General features: G+C 38.5%; 1 protein-coding gene across 3 annotated transcripts in view; it reads left to right on the top strand.

The window, feature by feature from the left end:
* PARD3B (par-3 family cell polarity regulator beta) overlaps positions 1–15437 on the top strand; it is a 1123128-nt gene that overhangs the window by 662478 nt on the left and 445213 nt on the right. For all 3 annotated transcript variants that reach the window (XM_043910301.1, XM_043910302.1, XM_043910303.1), the window contains one exon: positions 12039–12224. In XM_043910301.1, the coding sequence (XP_043766236.1) occupies positions 12039–12224 (186 nt within the window). The remainder of the gene's footprint in view (positions 1–12038; positions 12225–15437) is intronic.

The raw sequence follows: 15437 nt of genomic DNA, 5'->3' as shown, positions 1-15437 counted from the left end.
GTAAACCTGATGATATATCATTAACCCTAGATATCTCGTGTGTGTGTGTGTGTGTGTGTGTGTGTGTGTATACACACATATATATGATACATATAATATCATCCAGTTGGTGGATGGGTTTATTGATCTCAATTCTTCACTTCCAAATAGTAGCATTAAATATCTATATTCTGATTATTGTCTCATGATGTGTGGAGAGTATTTCCAACCTTAGCTTGTAGACTTGCACATATGAATTCATTTGGCCAATGAGATGTCAGTAGATGTTTTGTGGGCAAAGGCTTTAAAGTTAACTTAATTTTCACATTGCTGCCTTTCATCACATCAGAAACATGTTTCAGATATGCAGAGGTCTAAGGAAGCTGAGAGATCTGGGGAGCAGACATGCACCTCAACCATAGCTTGGCGGCCAGACTACCTGAACCCAGCTGAGAGTAGCCAGATGCCAGTCAACGTGAGAGACATGAGCTGGAAATAAATGCTTTACAGTTCATATCACAATTTGGGGATGATTTGTTATGCAATGTTTGGGATGCATCAGCTGACTGATACATTCTTTCAGTTTTCCCCATTCATTAATTTCTGGATAGATTTCCTTCCCTTCTCCCATCAATTTGTTTGTAGTAGTGAGGACAGGAAGATATATCTATATTTTTAATTTAACGGGTTTCATACTCTACAGAACCCAGATGACTTCTTATTTTATAGCTATTTTTATCTGAAAATTAATGTTGACAGGATAATTGATTTAATTATTAAGATAAGAGGCAAATTATATGTCTTTATCTACAAATGACATATATATGGTAAGAACATGCTCATTACAACAGCAAACATGTACTGAGAATATAAAATGGTGTTTCCCACTGAGATTTCTCAATCTCTATTTGGAATTTAGGATTATTTATCATGAATAATATACTAAAAGGGATCGGTTTCCAGCTGGAGTCTCATTAGATGCAACTCAGACCTCAGACAAAAGGGGAGGGTTAAAATGGTTGTATTTCTATTATGTGATTTTCTTATAAGTCTTAACCAACAAATAAACTCTGCCTTCCGCAGCCCCCATGAAAATATTACTTTCTTGAGGTCGTGGTGGTGCTGTTACTTCATTACAACATGATTTAATAAACGTGATTCACTTTGTCTTAAAGTGAAGGAACATCCACTGGCTCCTCCAGGGAGAATGTAGGTGCCTGAGATATAATCCCTACGTTTAGAATTCTTACCTTGGGAAGAAAGCTGTATTACCTTTGTGCTTAGTCGCTCAGTCATGTCCGACTCTCTGAAACCCCATGGACTGTAGCTGCCGGGCTCCTCTGTCCATGGGGACTCTCCAGGCAAGAGTACTGGAGTGGATTACTATGCCCTCCTCCAGGGGATCTCCCCAACCCCAGGATTGAGCCTAGATCTCCTGCATTGCAGGAGGATTCTTTACCAGCTGAGGGGAAGCCTATCTTTATTAAAAGCATTTGTACCCTAAACAATGACACATAGATTTAGAATGCAGGGTGTTATGTAGAACATTCTTATATATTTACACTGATAAAAGATTTTATTCAGTGTCTTCACAGCTTCTAAGAGCCCAGTGAAAACCACCTATAATTGATTGTCTTTATACCATCTTCAGAAATCTCCCAATCTCAAACAAATGTAATTTTTTTTTTTTAATTTCACATTTGGAAACTAAATGTCATTTATTTCCCTTTTTGGAATAAGGACTCTCTCATTTTAAGCACTTAAGAATGTACTTGTTGTCTGCATCATTTGAAGCCTGTCATGAGACTATACTGTCCTTCCATGAGTCTTTGTTGTTGATGATGGTAATTATGACATATGACATGTACATCACACTCTGATGTGATGCAGCAATAATAGAACTGGAAGTCTGAACCATGACCTTGTGTGGCATCTCTAGGACCTTGTTTCTGACCTATAAGATTTCTCTCTGGAACCTTCTCTCTTTTCTGCTCCGTTCCTTTCCAGCCTAATCTTCCCTCTGTTCTCTAACACAGTGTTTCTTTAAGTGTATGCTAGGGAAGTATACTTTCCTATAACACACTTCTTGCAAAGATGTGTTCCATGGTCAAGTAAATTAGGGAATATGCATCAACTTTTAAGAGCACTGAGAAGACCTAGGATAAACCACTTCCTTGAATTTTTCATCATGGAAACTTTTTTTTCTTCATATGCACTGATTGTGCCCTTGTGTATTAGACCTTAGAATGATCCAAGTCTTAGAAGAGATCAGTTTGTTGGTTACTGAAGCAAGCCCTAATTGGACATGGCCTTGGGCCAGACATCCTCGGAGGCTCCAGTAGCCTGTAGACTGATAGTGTTATGGGCTCAGGGGGCACTTCCAATTCAGTCAGTGCCACCCTCTTCCTGAGTGGTGGGCTGGGCTGAGCTGTGGGTAGAACAAGTACCATAACCAGGCGTTCACTTCCTGAAGTACTGTGTGTTTTTATTGATGTTTAGCTTTTGTCCTTGATAGTTGTGTTGTCTTTTAAAGGCATTAAGTGCAGGTAACCTGGTGTGCAATGTATCTGTGATAGCAAAATACCATTGAAGTATGTCACCTAGGAGCCCAGTTTCTCACATGGGTCTACTCCTCTTTGAATCAGGCCCATTCTGCTTCCTTTTAGATCACTGGATTATTACAATCATATCATTTGTTCTTAAATCTTATAAAATCATGTATTGTATGTTAGCTACTGAATTATTGACTGTAAAGTACTTTAAAGTCTTTAGACTTTTAACAGGAAAGAGTAAATACAAAACAAAAAGATCGATTGTTTCTCATACATGTATCAGAAACAATAGATACGTGTATACATATGGCTGAGTCCCTTTGCCGTCCACATGAAACCGTCACGTTGTTAATCAGCTCTCAGTTCAGTTCAGTTCAGTCATTAAGTCGTGTCCAACTCTTTGTGACCCCATGAACTGCAGCACACCAGGCCTCCCTGTCCATCACCAACTCCTGGAGTCCACCCAAACCCATGTCCATTGAGTCGGTGATGCCATCCAACCATCTTATCCTCCGTCATCCCCTTCTCCTCCTGCCCTCAATCTTTCCCAGCATCAGGGTCTTTTCAAATGAGTCAGCTCTTCACATCAGGTGTCCAAAGTATTGGAGTTTAAGCTTCAACATCAGTCCTACAATATAAAATAAAGTTTTTTTGTTTTTTTTTTTTTTAAATAAAGTTTTTAAAAATAAATAAAATATTATTATAAAAGATAAAAGATCTGTTGTTTCTTGATATTAACAAAGCAGGTTCTAGTTTTATAAAACTATGCTATCTGAATTATAAAATATTACTTATATTAAATTTCATAACACAAAATATTATTTTTACTTCTTTAATCTATGTCTGAATAGGGAAAAAAAATGATTCCCAATGTCCTTGAACTGTTGCATTTGCTTATCTTTCAAAGATATGTATTGTGAATACGAGGAAAACAAGGTTGCTATAGGAATGTTAACTCCAACTTACTTTACTTTTGTTAGTTTTAATCTCTGACTTAGTATTACATTAAGCTACTTTTATATTGAACAAGCAATAAAGAACGGGCATTTTTTGGCATTTGTTTTCTGGTATGAGATGAATCTTTTACTTAAAGAATATTATTTTTGGATAAGTTCAGTCAGAGATCAGCTCTTGATTTCAGTTTTCCCCTTCTACCTCCTTTCTGAGGAATGGACTTCAAAACATGAAAACACAAAAAACATGAAAAAGTGTCTCAATTACAAATATTTTATAGTATTTGCTTCTTGTAGGTCTTTGGTTTAAAATTACTTTAAAATGAATGAATATGTACTTTAAAAGATCACATAAGGACTTATATTTTAGATATTGATTACTGAGCTAACTATGTGAGTATCATTAAAAAATTTTATTTCACTAAAAGTAAAGAGCAGTGTTGCTTATGTGTAGTTCTGTGAAGCTTTACCCTACTTACTGCAACATTAAGTTACATTTTCCTCTTCTATATGATTAATATATAATATTGAGTTTGGGGTTAATTTCAACCACTGTAGTGTAATTCAGAATTTTAAACAATTAACTGTTCTATTATCTCTGATGCTTTTTAGTGATGTGTCTATGTTGTTCAAAGGGCAAAAGACTTTAAAAGGTAATCCGTCTACTTGTAAATCACCAAGTTCTTCTGAGTTAGCAGCAGTGGTGGGAAAGTCCTTTATTACTTATCACAATGATCACACTTACCTATGCACGTGCCAGCTCATCTCTGGTTGTCATCTTTTCTTGACTAGCTGGAAAGTACAGTCCAAAATAAAGTGCCTCCTAGCTGTTGGACTCAGTCTCTGATCTCCACTCTAGGGCAATATTCACATTTTGAATTCTATATAATCCAATTGGCCAGAAATCTTTCATGCTTATGATAGCTACCCATGCTTTTTTCAGAAGATTGAAATTTTTCAGAAAATTAAGTGTCTTGCAGGTGTCTTATCCTTTCATTGCTGTGAAAATTTACTTAGCTATAACAAAAGTTTTATCACCCTAAATTCCTTAGAATTTAGGTAAATTTATCAGTGGTTAAGCTAATTATAAAATATCCTGGCAGAATTGCCAGGTCTGGCTTTTCATATATATAATATATGGGAAAAAAGTGACTTTTTTTTCTTTTTCTTTTTTTTTGCCTTAAAGCTCCTTTGTTTGAGTTTTGGGTTTTGGGTAACTGACAAATGATTGCATGTAAAACATAACTCTTGCATAAAGTAAGCTACTCTCAATACAGACTAATTACACATTTGGGAGGCAAGGCAAAGACATCCAGAACTTGCTCATGCTGAGCCAAGAGTGCAGCATTTAATGAAATGAGGGCCATAAAAGGTTCAGCATGGATGCTTTCAGGTCTGACCTGGGCTTCTGGGAAATTGAACATTGGTTCTGTGGACTGATAGATTCCCCCAGGGTTTAAAAGGCTGGGTTATTACCACTTGTGTGTGTGAATCAGAACTGCTTTGCAATACAAGAACATTTGTGATTCCAGAGATGGCCCCATTTGGAACACTCTTAAGCTAATAATAAGGATGCCTACCTAGTCATCCATCTTCTTGCCTCTCTTTCCTCCTCTCAAGTAATTACTTTTGATATTTGTTTCATAAAAATGGTTGTATATCTGTCAAGATCAGACTGTGCGAATTCCTGTTTCCTCTTTGCTATTGTTAGACTCTATCCCTTTCTGTCAGATAATACTGTGAATGAAATAGAAAGGCACTCTTACGTTGTTTAGTAACCTTTTAACAATTATGTTCTGTGTAGACTGGCTATTTCACATTACAGCATTGGTACATAGTAGATGCTTGATAAAAATGTGTTGATTGGCTTTTGTCACTCAGGCCAAAATGGGATAGTCTCATATCTGAATTCCAACTGTGAGAGGTTATCCATTATGCTTAAAAACAGAAATAGTATTTCAGGGAACAAAATGAGAGAATCAGTTCAGTTCAGTCACTCAGTCGTGTCCGACTCTTTGCGACCCCATGAATCGCAGCACACGAGGCCTCACTGTCCATTACAAACTCCCGGAGTTTACTCAAACTCATGCCCATTGAGTTGGCGATGCCATCCAGCCATCTTATCCTCTGTCGTCCCCTTCTCCTCCTGCCCCCAATCCCTCCCAGCATCAGGGTCTTTTCCAATGAGTCAACTCTTTGCATCAGGTGGCCAAAGTATTGGAGCTTCAGCTTCAGCATCAGTCCTTCCAATGAACACCCAGGACTGATCTCCTTTAGGATGGACTGGTTGGATCTCCTTGCAGTCCAAGGGACTCTCAAGAGTCTTCTCCAACACCACAATTCAAAAACATCAATTTTTCGGCACTCAGCTTTCTTCACAGTCCAACTCTCACATCCATACATGATCACTGGAAAAACCATAGCCTTGACCAGACGGACCTTTGTTGGCAAAGTAATGTCTCTGCTTTTTAATATGCTATCTAGGTTGGTCATAACTTTCCTTCCAAGGAGTAAGCATCTTTTAATTTCATGGCTGCAGTCACCATCTGAACTGATTTTGGAGCCCAAAAAAATAAAGTCTAACACTGTTTCCACTGTCTCCCCATCTATTTCCCATGAGGTGATGGGACCAGATGCCATGATCTTAGTTTTCTGAATGTTAAGCTTTAAGCCAGCTTTTTCACTCTCCTCTTTCACTTTCATCAAGAGGCTTTTTAGTTCTTCTTCACTTTCTGCCATAAGGGTGGTGTCATCTGCATATCTGAGGTTATTGATATTTCTCCCGGCAGTCTTGATTCCAGCTTATGCTTCTTCCAGCCCAGCATTTCTCATGATGTACTCTGCATGTAAGTTAAATAAGAAGGGTGACAAAATGCAGCCTTGACGTACTCCTTTTCCTATTTGGAAACCGTCTGTTGTTCCATGTCCAGTTCTAACTGTTGCTTCCTGACCTGCATACAGGTTTCTCAAGAGGCAGGTCAGGTGGTCTGGTATGCCCATCTCTTTCAGAATTTTCCACAATTTATTGTGATCGACACAGTCGAAGGCTTTGGTGTAGTCAATAAAGCAGGAATAGATGTTTTTCTGGAACTCTCTTGCTTTTTCGATGATCCAGCGGATGTTGGCAATTTGATCTCTGGTTCCTCTGCCTTTTCTAAAACCAGCTTGAACATCTGGAAGTTCTCGGTTCACATATTGCTAAAACCTGGCTTGGAGAATTTTGAGCATTACTTTACTAGATGAGTGCAATTGTGCGGTAGTTTGAGCATTCTTTGGGATTGCCTTTCTTAGGGACTGGAATGAAAACTGACCTTTTCCAGTCCTGTGGCCAGTGCTGAGTTTTCCCCATTTGCTGGCATATTGAGTGCAGCACTTTCACAGCATCATCTTTCAGGATTTGAAATAGCTCAACTGGAATTCCATCACATCCACTAGCTTTGTTTGTAGTGATACTTTCTAAGGCCCACTTGACTTCACATTCCAGGACAGAGAAATAGAAAATGAAACAGTTGAATGAGAAGGAGAGGGAAGAGATATATAATTAGAATGATAACAGAACAACATCTGTAAGAACTTGAAGAAAGTTTGTGTTAAGTGAGAATAAAGGGTTAGTGAAGGCTGGAGATAGGATAAAGCTACCATTATCTAGTAAATAACTGTTAGAATGGTTTATGACAATTAGGAAAGAAAAGCAATTAACATTTTACTCACCATTTGGTTCTGCATTTCATTTCTTTTTAATTAATAAAAATAATGCCTAGGTATATCACTGTGGTATTTTCCCAATTGAAAACTATGATGCTTTATTGGATTATGAAATTAATGCAATGAGTTGTGACAAATTTAAAAAAATAATAATCAATAGAATAGAAAACATTAGAATGTGTTGCCATCTTGGTAAGTATTGTCTCATGAAATTTTTATTTAGATATGTATATGTGCACACATATATGTATATATGGACAGATAAGGAGACGACACATAATGTAACTCTGGGTACTTAATCACAGTGCTTCTCAAACATGATGAAATGCGTTTGAATATCCCTATTTGCAATGTTCATTTATGATTTGAGGTGAATGATGCAATTTTAAATCATGCACAGTCCATTCTTCTTAACAGATTGGTAGCTATAACACATCATGCTGCCTTTATTGAGACTATGATGCTGAAGCTGAGGTGGGTTATCATCTCTCCTAGTAGGAAGTATGGCATGAAAAGGGAAATTGGACTAGGTTACTTTAAGGTTTCTTATAACTGTGATACTTTATATTTTTTACAATTATTTTTAATGTCAAAACTAATTTTATAAACAGTAATAAAATCCAGAAAAATAGGAACCAAATGGGGTGCCAGCAGTTTATTCATTTTCTTATATATAAATATGTATATATAATCCCAGAAATACACATTCAGAGATACACATATATACATATACACAGTCATGTACTTATTTTTATTAATTCAGTCATTCAACCAGTACTTATCCAGGGCTTATTTTTGAGCCCGGCACTGTTTTAAGCATCAGTGATTCACTGATGGGACGAAAACAGAGCAGTATTCCTGCATTCAAAAGACACTATCAACAAATAAAACATAAGCAAGCAAATATATGGTATGTGATACTGCTATGGATAAAAAGTAAATCAGGATAATAGACAGAGGCAGGATGGAATTGCCTTAAAATAATTTTAAACTGAGTGATCAGGGAAGGGGCTTCCCTGGAGGTTCGGAAGGTAAAGAGCCCACCTGCAATGCAGGAGACCCAGGTTCAATCCCTGGGTCGGGAAGTCCTCTGGAGAAGGGAATGGCTACCCTCTCCAGTATTCTTGCCTGGAGAATCCCATGTGTGTGTGTGTGTGTGTGTGTGTGTGTGTGTGTGTGTGTGTGTGTGTGTGTGTGTGTGTGTGTGTGTGTGTGTGTGTGTGTGTGTATATATGTGTGTATATATATGTATATATACATGTGTGTGTGTATATATATACACACACACCAGTAATTCAGTATCTATCACTTTTTATACTGTGTTCATCCCACGAAGTTCTCATTCCTACCTCTGGAAAATTAGTGCCATATAACCAGAGACATAGCTAAGACATCACAGACTTCCCTAGGAGTTCCTTCTGGTCATCTCCAGGGTCCGTCACGAATCTTTAATCATGAGACCCAATCAATTGCAGGGCCTGTTGCTGCCACCCCTTCCTGGTACTTAGGAACATGTCATCAGGCAGTGCTGTCGTCCCAAATGACTCTGTAGACCCTGGTTACCTAGAACTTGACTGCACTTAGCAATTGTTGATTCAGGGCAGTGATGTTCACCTAAAGGTGATTTGACCCCTGGGGCCACTTGGCAGTGTCTAAAGGCAGTTTTGGTTGTCACGACTGGGAAAGGAGATACTCCTGGCATTTAGCAGCTAGTAGCCAGGGGTTCTGGTAATATCCCCCTGTGCAGTGTGCAGCCCCCGTATGGAATTATCAGGCCCCAGTCCTCATTGGTGCTGAGGTTAAGAAAGCCTGAGTTGATCCTGTATGGCCGGCCCTGGGCAGGTTCAGAGGCATTAGACCTGGACCCAGGCAGTAGGGCATCTGAGCATCCACCCTGGGCCTGACTCTAGGGACCTCAAGGACTTGGTATCTGGAAACATAGCATCTAGTAACAGAGAAAAAGAAATAATGGAAAGGCAGAAATTAATGAAGTCCACACGATTTCTCTTCCTGTGTCAACCTCTAGATTTTTCCCTTTCTGGATATTTGTAGGTAGAAAAAGCAAGGGATATACCTGCCATGGGCTTCCCTGGTGGTTCGGATGATAAGGAATCTGCCTGCAATGCAGTAGACCTGGGTTCGATCCCTGGGTTAGGACGATCCCCTACAGGAGGGAATGGCAACCCACTCCAGTATTCTTGCCTGGGAAATCCCATGGACAGAGGAGCCTGGTGGGGTCACAAAGAGTGGGTGATGAAACCTCCACCACCACAAAGTGTTGTACGGCAAGATTTGGTTTAATTTTAAGAGATACTAGTCGAACCAATGTTATCAGAGGCATTCAGCATATTGATTTTTTTTTTTTTTGGTACATTAGATAAAGGAGCATTTATTTCTAACAGAGGAAATGGCTGTGTTAACTACTATAATGGCTTCCCTCAGCATTGAGAAGTTTGCTATTATTAGAGACCACTAATTAGGACTTGCACTTCATACAACATAAGAAAGATACGAAACGTAAGTGTAGTTGAGTGGAGAGTGTGAAATTGAATGACATCTTACTGCCATTGTGGAAACATATCTTGGGATTTCATGCGGCTAGGTCTAGTTACAGTGGCCTGCAGAAGTTGAGAAATAGTACGGCACTTAAGAGTCTATGACAGGCACCATACTGCCTGGACTCCACAAAGTTCCAACATGGATAGGTCTTTTGAATTATAAGCATGATACTTATATGTTGCATACCTCAGTTTCCTCATCTGTAAAATGGGCCTCGCAAGAAACCTCACAAGATTGTTCTGGACAGAAAGTATATTGCTCTGTGTAAAGCACTTGGCACAGAACCACTCAAACATTTTTAGACACTAGTTTGTTTTTGTAGTTATAGTTCCAGCTCTCAGACATCAGAGACTTTAAAAGACTAAATTGTTTCACATGAAGAGACAACCATAATACCACCTAATTTCTATTTTGTTTTTGCCACTTATGTAATAAATGAAAGGCATTAGTACAAATAGTGGCCCTCGGTCTTACTGGGAATGAAATACAATCACCGAAAGAAAGCTGATTAGAGTGGTTTGAAGGTATTACTCAAGCGAAACTTGTCCTCATGTCACTTTTTCGCTGGATGAAAACCAGAGAAACTCTAGTTTTTCTATAAAACAGTGTTCACAAACTTCTAGTGAGAAGCCATTCTTTAATTTGTACTTTAATTCAGCAGAACTTGATTAGATTGAAATGAACCAAATTCCGGAGAGACCTGTATATATAAATGATTTTGAAAATGTTACAGATTCTAAACTGGATGTTTTGGGAGGCACAGATAAAGGCTAATAGTTTACATTTAGTATTATTTAACTCTGGCATTCCAATGGGAAAAAAGACAGCTACTTGGTATTGAATAATGGAATTTGTTTTTTTTTAAGATAATAATATAATGAGTTAGTTAAAAGAGCTAACTTGTAATAGGTTTATTAAATTAAACGATAAAGTTTCATTTCTTGGAAACTACCCATTGTCAAAATCTTTATAGTTAACTTCATTTACAATGAAATTAAATGAACAAAATATTTCTTTAAAGCTAGACATGGAATTTCTCTTCATTGGGAGGAGTTAGAGATGTCGTGTCAGTAGATCTGGCTATGATCAGACCTCTTAATCCTGTTTTAATTGTGGGCTCTTTGCTACTTCTGATTTTATAGTTGTTATTTTGTGACTGACATTCAGACATTCATGGTAATTTTTAAAATATATAATTCTACATAAGCATCCCTCAAAGTGACCTTAAGATGAGAGTCTCTAAACATAATTATAGAGAGGAAGGAACTACCGACCTAGAATGAGTTGATGGTTTCCAGGGCTATCTCATTTTCAAATTTTTCATTTAAATACTGGGGCAGAGTTTCACATTTCTGCAAGCTTGGGAGGCATGCAGAAGGGGGCCCTATACACTTTGACATGTGGAGAGCACTTTTCTATCCCTACTCTTATATATTTGAAAACACGATGGACCAAGTATGATTAATTGTGTGTTTCTCTCTGGGGACCTGACCTCTGATTATGCCTTTTGCCACCATACTATGTATTTTTTTTTTTTTTTTTTTTTAGAATGGCTAGGCTTGTGGCTAGGTGTCATTTGTCAAAGAGAATATGGATATTTCTGTGCATTATCATTTTTGTTTAGGTTCCAAAACCAGATGCCAACAAGTTATTTTATCCAAAGCAGCAAGTTTAAGGCATGAGTTTTGACAAAGTGAAATTCAATTCAGTGATATCTATTAAGGATCACATCTTTAACTTTAAAATTAACATTTTTTCCAGTGCTCTGTATTCCGTTGACAATCTTTATCGATGGGATTGCTTCCATGGCAAAGGATATGTTTTAAATTATATAAGCCAGATATTCCCCCGAATTGTAGCAGGTTTCTACACTAAGCTCTTGTTTCTTCATCTGTAAAATGAAGGTATTGAGATTATATTATCTCTAATGTCTATTCTAATACTTAAGATTCCCTAGGTAATATCCAGCCTCTTTAATTATTGAGAATATTCTACTGAATTTCCAAATGCTTTTGGAATGTTTCAAACTGCCTTGACCAAAGATCCTCTCTGTTGACCATCACCAAATATTACTCCCGAGAGTTATCCCGTCCACTCCATCCATGTGATGGAGGCTCCTGCAGAGAGAGAAGACTGCCCTCTGCCCACCGGGAGCGGGATTACGGATGTGAAGCAGAGACCCAGGCATCTTGTCTTGCCAGTTGCATCTGTGTTTGACCATCTGAGAATGTGAATATTGACATTCACCTGCTTTCTCCTCCTTCATCCTTTTCATGTACGCTTCCAACAGAAAGGAGAACCTGACTGTTGTGCATTCTCCCTGGAAACAACTGAGCAACTTACCTTTGAGATCCCGTTGAATGATTCCGGTTCTGCTGGTCTTGGGGTGAGCTTGAAAGGGAACAAATCTCGAGAAACTGGAACAGACCTGGGGATTTTTATCAAGTCCATCATCCACGGAGGTGCTGCTTTTAAGGTAGGTAGGAATGCTGTTTGCCCAACAGTGTAAAGATATTTAGAAACGTTAAACTGTTCTGTTTGGGGACTGGATAAAGAACATTTCTGAAGGCTTAAGACCACTGAGGCTTTCTTGCCAGATTCAGGAAATGTATATATGAACAGATCCAGGTAACAGTTTGTTTTCATACTTTATATTATTTTTATTACTGTTAGGATTCTTATGAATTTTAACCTAACAAAATTGAACCTAACAATACACAATTAGAAAAGCAAAACTGAAAGCTAGTCAATATCAAAGCAACAAATAAGAAACTCTACTCCTTGTGCTTGCAAGAATGAAAGCTCAATGGAGTCTGAGAGAAAGTAGCATAAATTAAAGGTCATTTATCACATTTTGTACACTAGAAGATCCATGTTTCTGGGAATGCATATTTGCCTTTGAACTTAGAGAAGCTTATAAATTTCCAGATAAAAAGAGAAGAATATGATCCTGCCCTTTCATACTGGGGTGGGCAACATGAACATAGCTGTTGCCAAAATTTAATGGTTAACTAGATTTGCCTGAGTTCAAATGCAACCCTACCACCATACACTCCAACTAGTGCACCATTAATAACAATACCTAGCATATAAGATTATAAGGATTGAATAAAGTAATATACACAATGGGATCAATGCAGTTAAGTGATTACAGAGAGAGGGAAAACAAGTTTGTGCTTATTGTCATCAATCCTGACCATCATCTTTATCATCTCATGCCATGCCGTGAGACTTCTTGAGCTTAAATCCTGCCTTCATTGCTCTCACCCTCAGTGTATGCAGGCAAATCAATTGTTTTTAATGTGCCTCAGTTTCCTCATGTATAAAATGAATAAAATTAGTAGTGCCTGCCCCCTGGTGCTCTTGTGAGTACAAAAAGAGACAATGGGTATAATGCCTAGCACCATGCCTATGATAAACTTTGAATAAATGTTAGCCATTTTAAAATCATCTTGGTATTACTCACGTGTGCCCTCTCCCACTCAAAAGCCAGGAAGGCATAATTAGAGTTTATAGGAGCCCCCCTGGTCCTAGGATCCTGACTTTATTAAAGCATTTGTCTCCTCAAACTTATCATTTCACTTTTGCTTCATACCTAGACACTGAGCTAGTGTCTTTTTCTTTGGAGAAGAAGAAATGCACTGGGGATAGACAACCTTTAATGCACTCCTGGATCAGTTAGCTTCTGTTGCATAATAATGCAATGAAGTAATGACAACATTTCAATAACATACCTCTATAAGCCTTTATTTCCCTGATGGCTTTGCACAGTAACTAAAAGGGCTCTGATTAAGGCTGACCTGTCTCTATCACACAGTAGATCTACAGATCTGAGTGTACTCCACATATTATAACTACACCTTGGGCTACCAGGCTAGCTGATGGCCAAGATCCACGAAGCCTCCTGACATCTGGTTTCCAAGCTGGCCTACTGTCACTTCTCACACATATTGGTGGCTAAAACAAGTCATATGACTGAATCCAGGGTCAGTCCAAGGGGTAGAAAAATACAGTCCACCCACGGTGAGCCTATGACAAAGGCGTGGGTCTAGAGAAGTCGGTGAGGAATTGGGGCCATTCATCCAGTCTATGACTCTCTCCGTCAGGCTCAGAAATGCAGAACCGGGAGCAGAAGGGTAGATGTTGCTGTTACTCAGTCGCGTCCAACTTTTTATGACCACACAGATTGTAACACACCAGGCTTCCCTGTCCTTCACCATCTCCCAGCGTTTGCTCAAACTCATGTCCATTGAGTTGGAGATGCCATCCAACAATCTCATTCTCTGTCGCCCCCTTCTCCTTCTGCCCTCAATCTTTCCCAACATCAGGGTCTTTGCCCATTTAGCCAGCTCTTCGCATCAGGTGGCCAAAGTATTACGGCTTCAGCTTCAGCATCAGTCCTTCCAGTGAATATTCAGGGTAGATTTCCTTTCATATTGACTGATTTGATCTCCTTGCTGTCCAAGGGAATCTTTAAGGATTCTTGTCCAGCACCACAGTTAGAAAGCATCAGTTTTTCAGTAGTCAGCCTTCTTTATGGAGCAGCAGGAAAATGATCATAATAATTACAGTAACATTATCAACTAATATTCATTCTGTTTTATGCTTAATATCTATTGGGCAATATAACAAGTATTTTAGGTGGATTCTCTAAATTTATTCTTCACATCCATACTGCATTATTATCATCCCATCTTGTCAAAGAGAAATTAGTTTTCAGTGGTTAGTGCCTCTCCTTTGTTCACAAGGCCAGAAATCACTTAAACCAAGATGTGAACCTGGGCAGTCCGACTTCAGAGTCTGTGCTTTGCTGTCCTGTGATGAAGCCTCTTTGATCTCATCTAATCATACTTCCAGAGATCAGGGTATGTTGTCCTGGAGTTGTCTTATATCATGTGTATCATCCTGAGCCAGGCCATCTAAACATGTGCTATATTTAAGAATGAGTCTTGGTCATGTTTGTGGATACCAGCTTGGCATTATTCTTATTTGTCATGACAGCTCTATTTACAGAATTTATTCCAAGTAAAATTGAAACTGAAATGAATTTTTGGAAATTAAAAGCAAACATCTTAGCTTTTTTATGGGCAATAACTTCAGCTCAAGCAGATATTGGAGAGCAGGTTTAATATGTATATCCATGTTTGCGTAAGTGAGCATCTCCTTACCTAAGCAATTTCTAACAGGCCTGTTTCTTGCAGGAAGATTTCACTTTCCATTTATGTAAATTTCTTTCCTGACACTGGTCTGCTGAGTCAGACAATCACACCATTAAAAACTACTGGACAGCATATTTATAGCTGATCTTAAATAGTAAGAGGCATCCATCATGAATTTAGCCTTATTGTGAATGTTTAGTATCCATTTGTCTTGTTTACTTTCTGCCCTGCAGAGGGTGGAGGCCTAAAGCTTTGCTCACAAGAAATCTGATTAACCAGGAAAGAGGAAACTGTTTTTCTGTTCTCCTTCTGCTATTCCAATAATCCACTGTTGCTCCTCAGAAAATTGCCACCTGTTCTGTGATTCAGGATTAGGTCTTAGAAAAATTGTTTGGAGACTTTGTTCCCATCTCTGTTCAGAAAATACATGTGTATCAGACCGCTCTCTCCCTGGGGCAGAGAGGAGATAAGCATGGGGAACATCCACTTTAGCATCTGGCCCAAGGTTTTTTACGTGAAATCAACAAAAT

This window comes from Cervus elaphus, chromosome 8 (assembly GCF_910594005.1).
Source record: "Cervus elaphus chromosome 8, mCerEla1.1, whole genome shotgun sequence".
In the NCBI taxonomy this organism is placed as follows: domain Eukaryota; kingdom Metazoa; phylum Chordata; class Mammalia; order Artiodactyla; family Cervidae; genus Cervus; species Cervus elaphus.
Note: the sequence above shows the minus strand (reverse complement) of the source record. Positions and strands in the feature narration are given on the sequence as shown.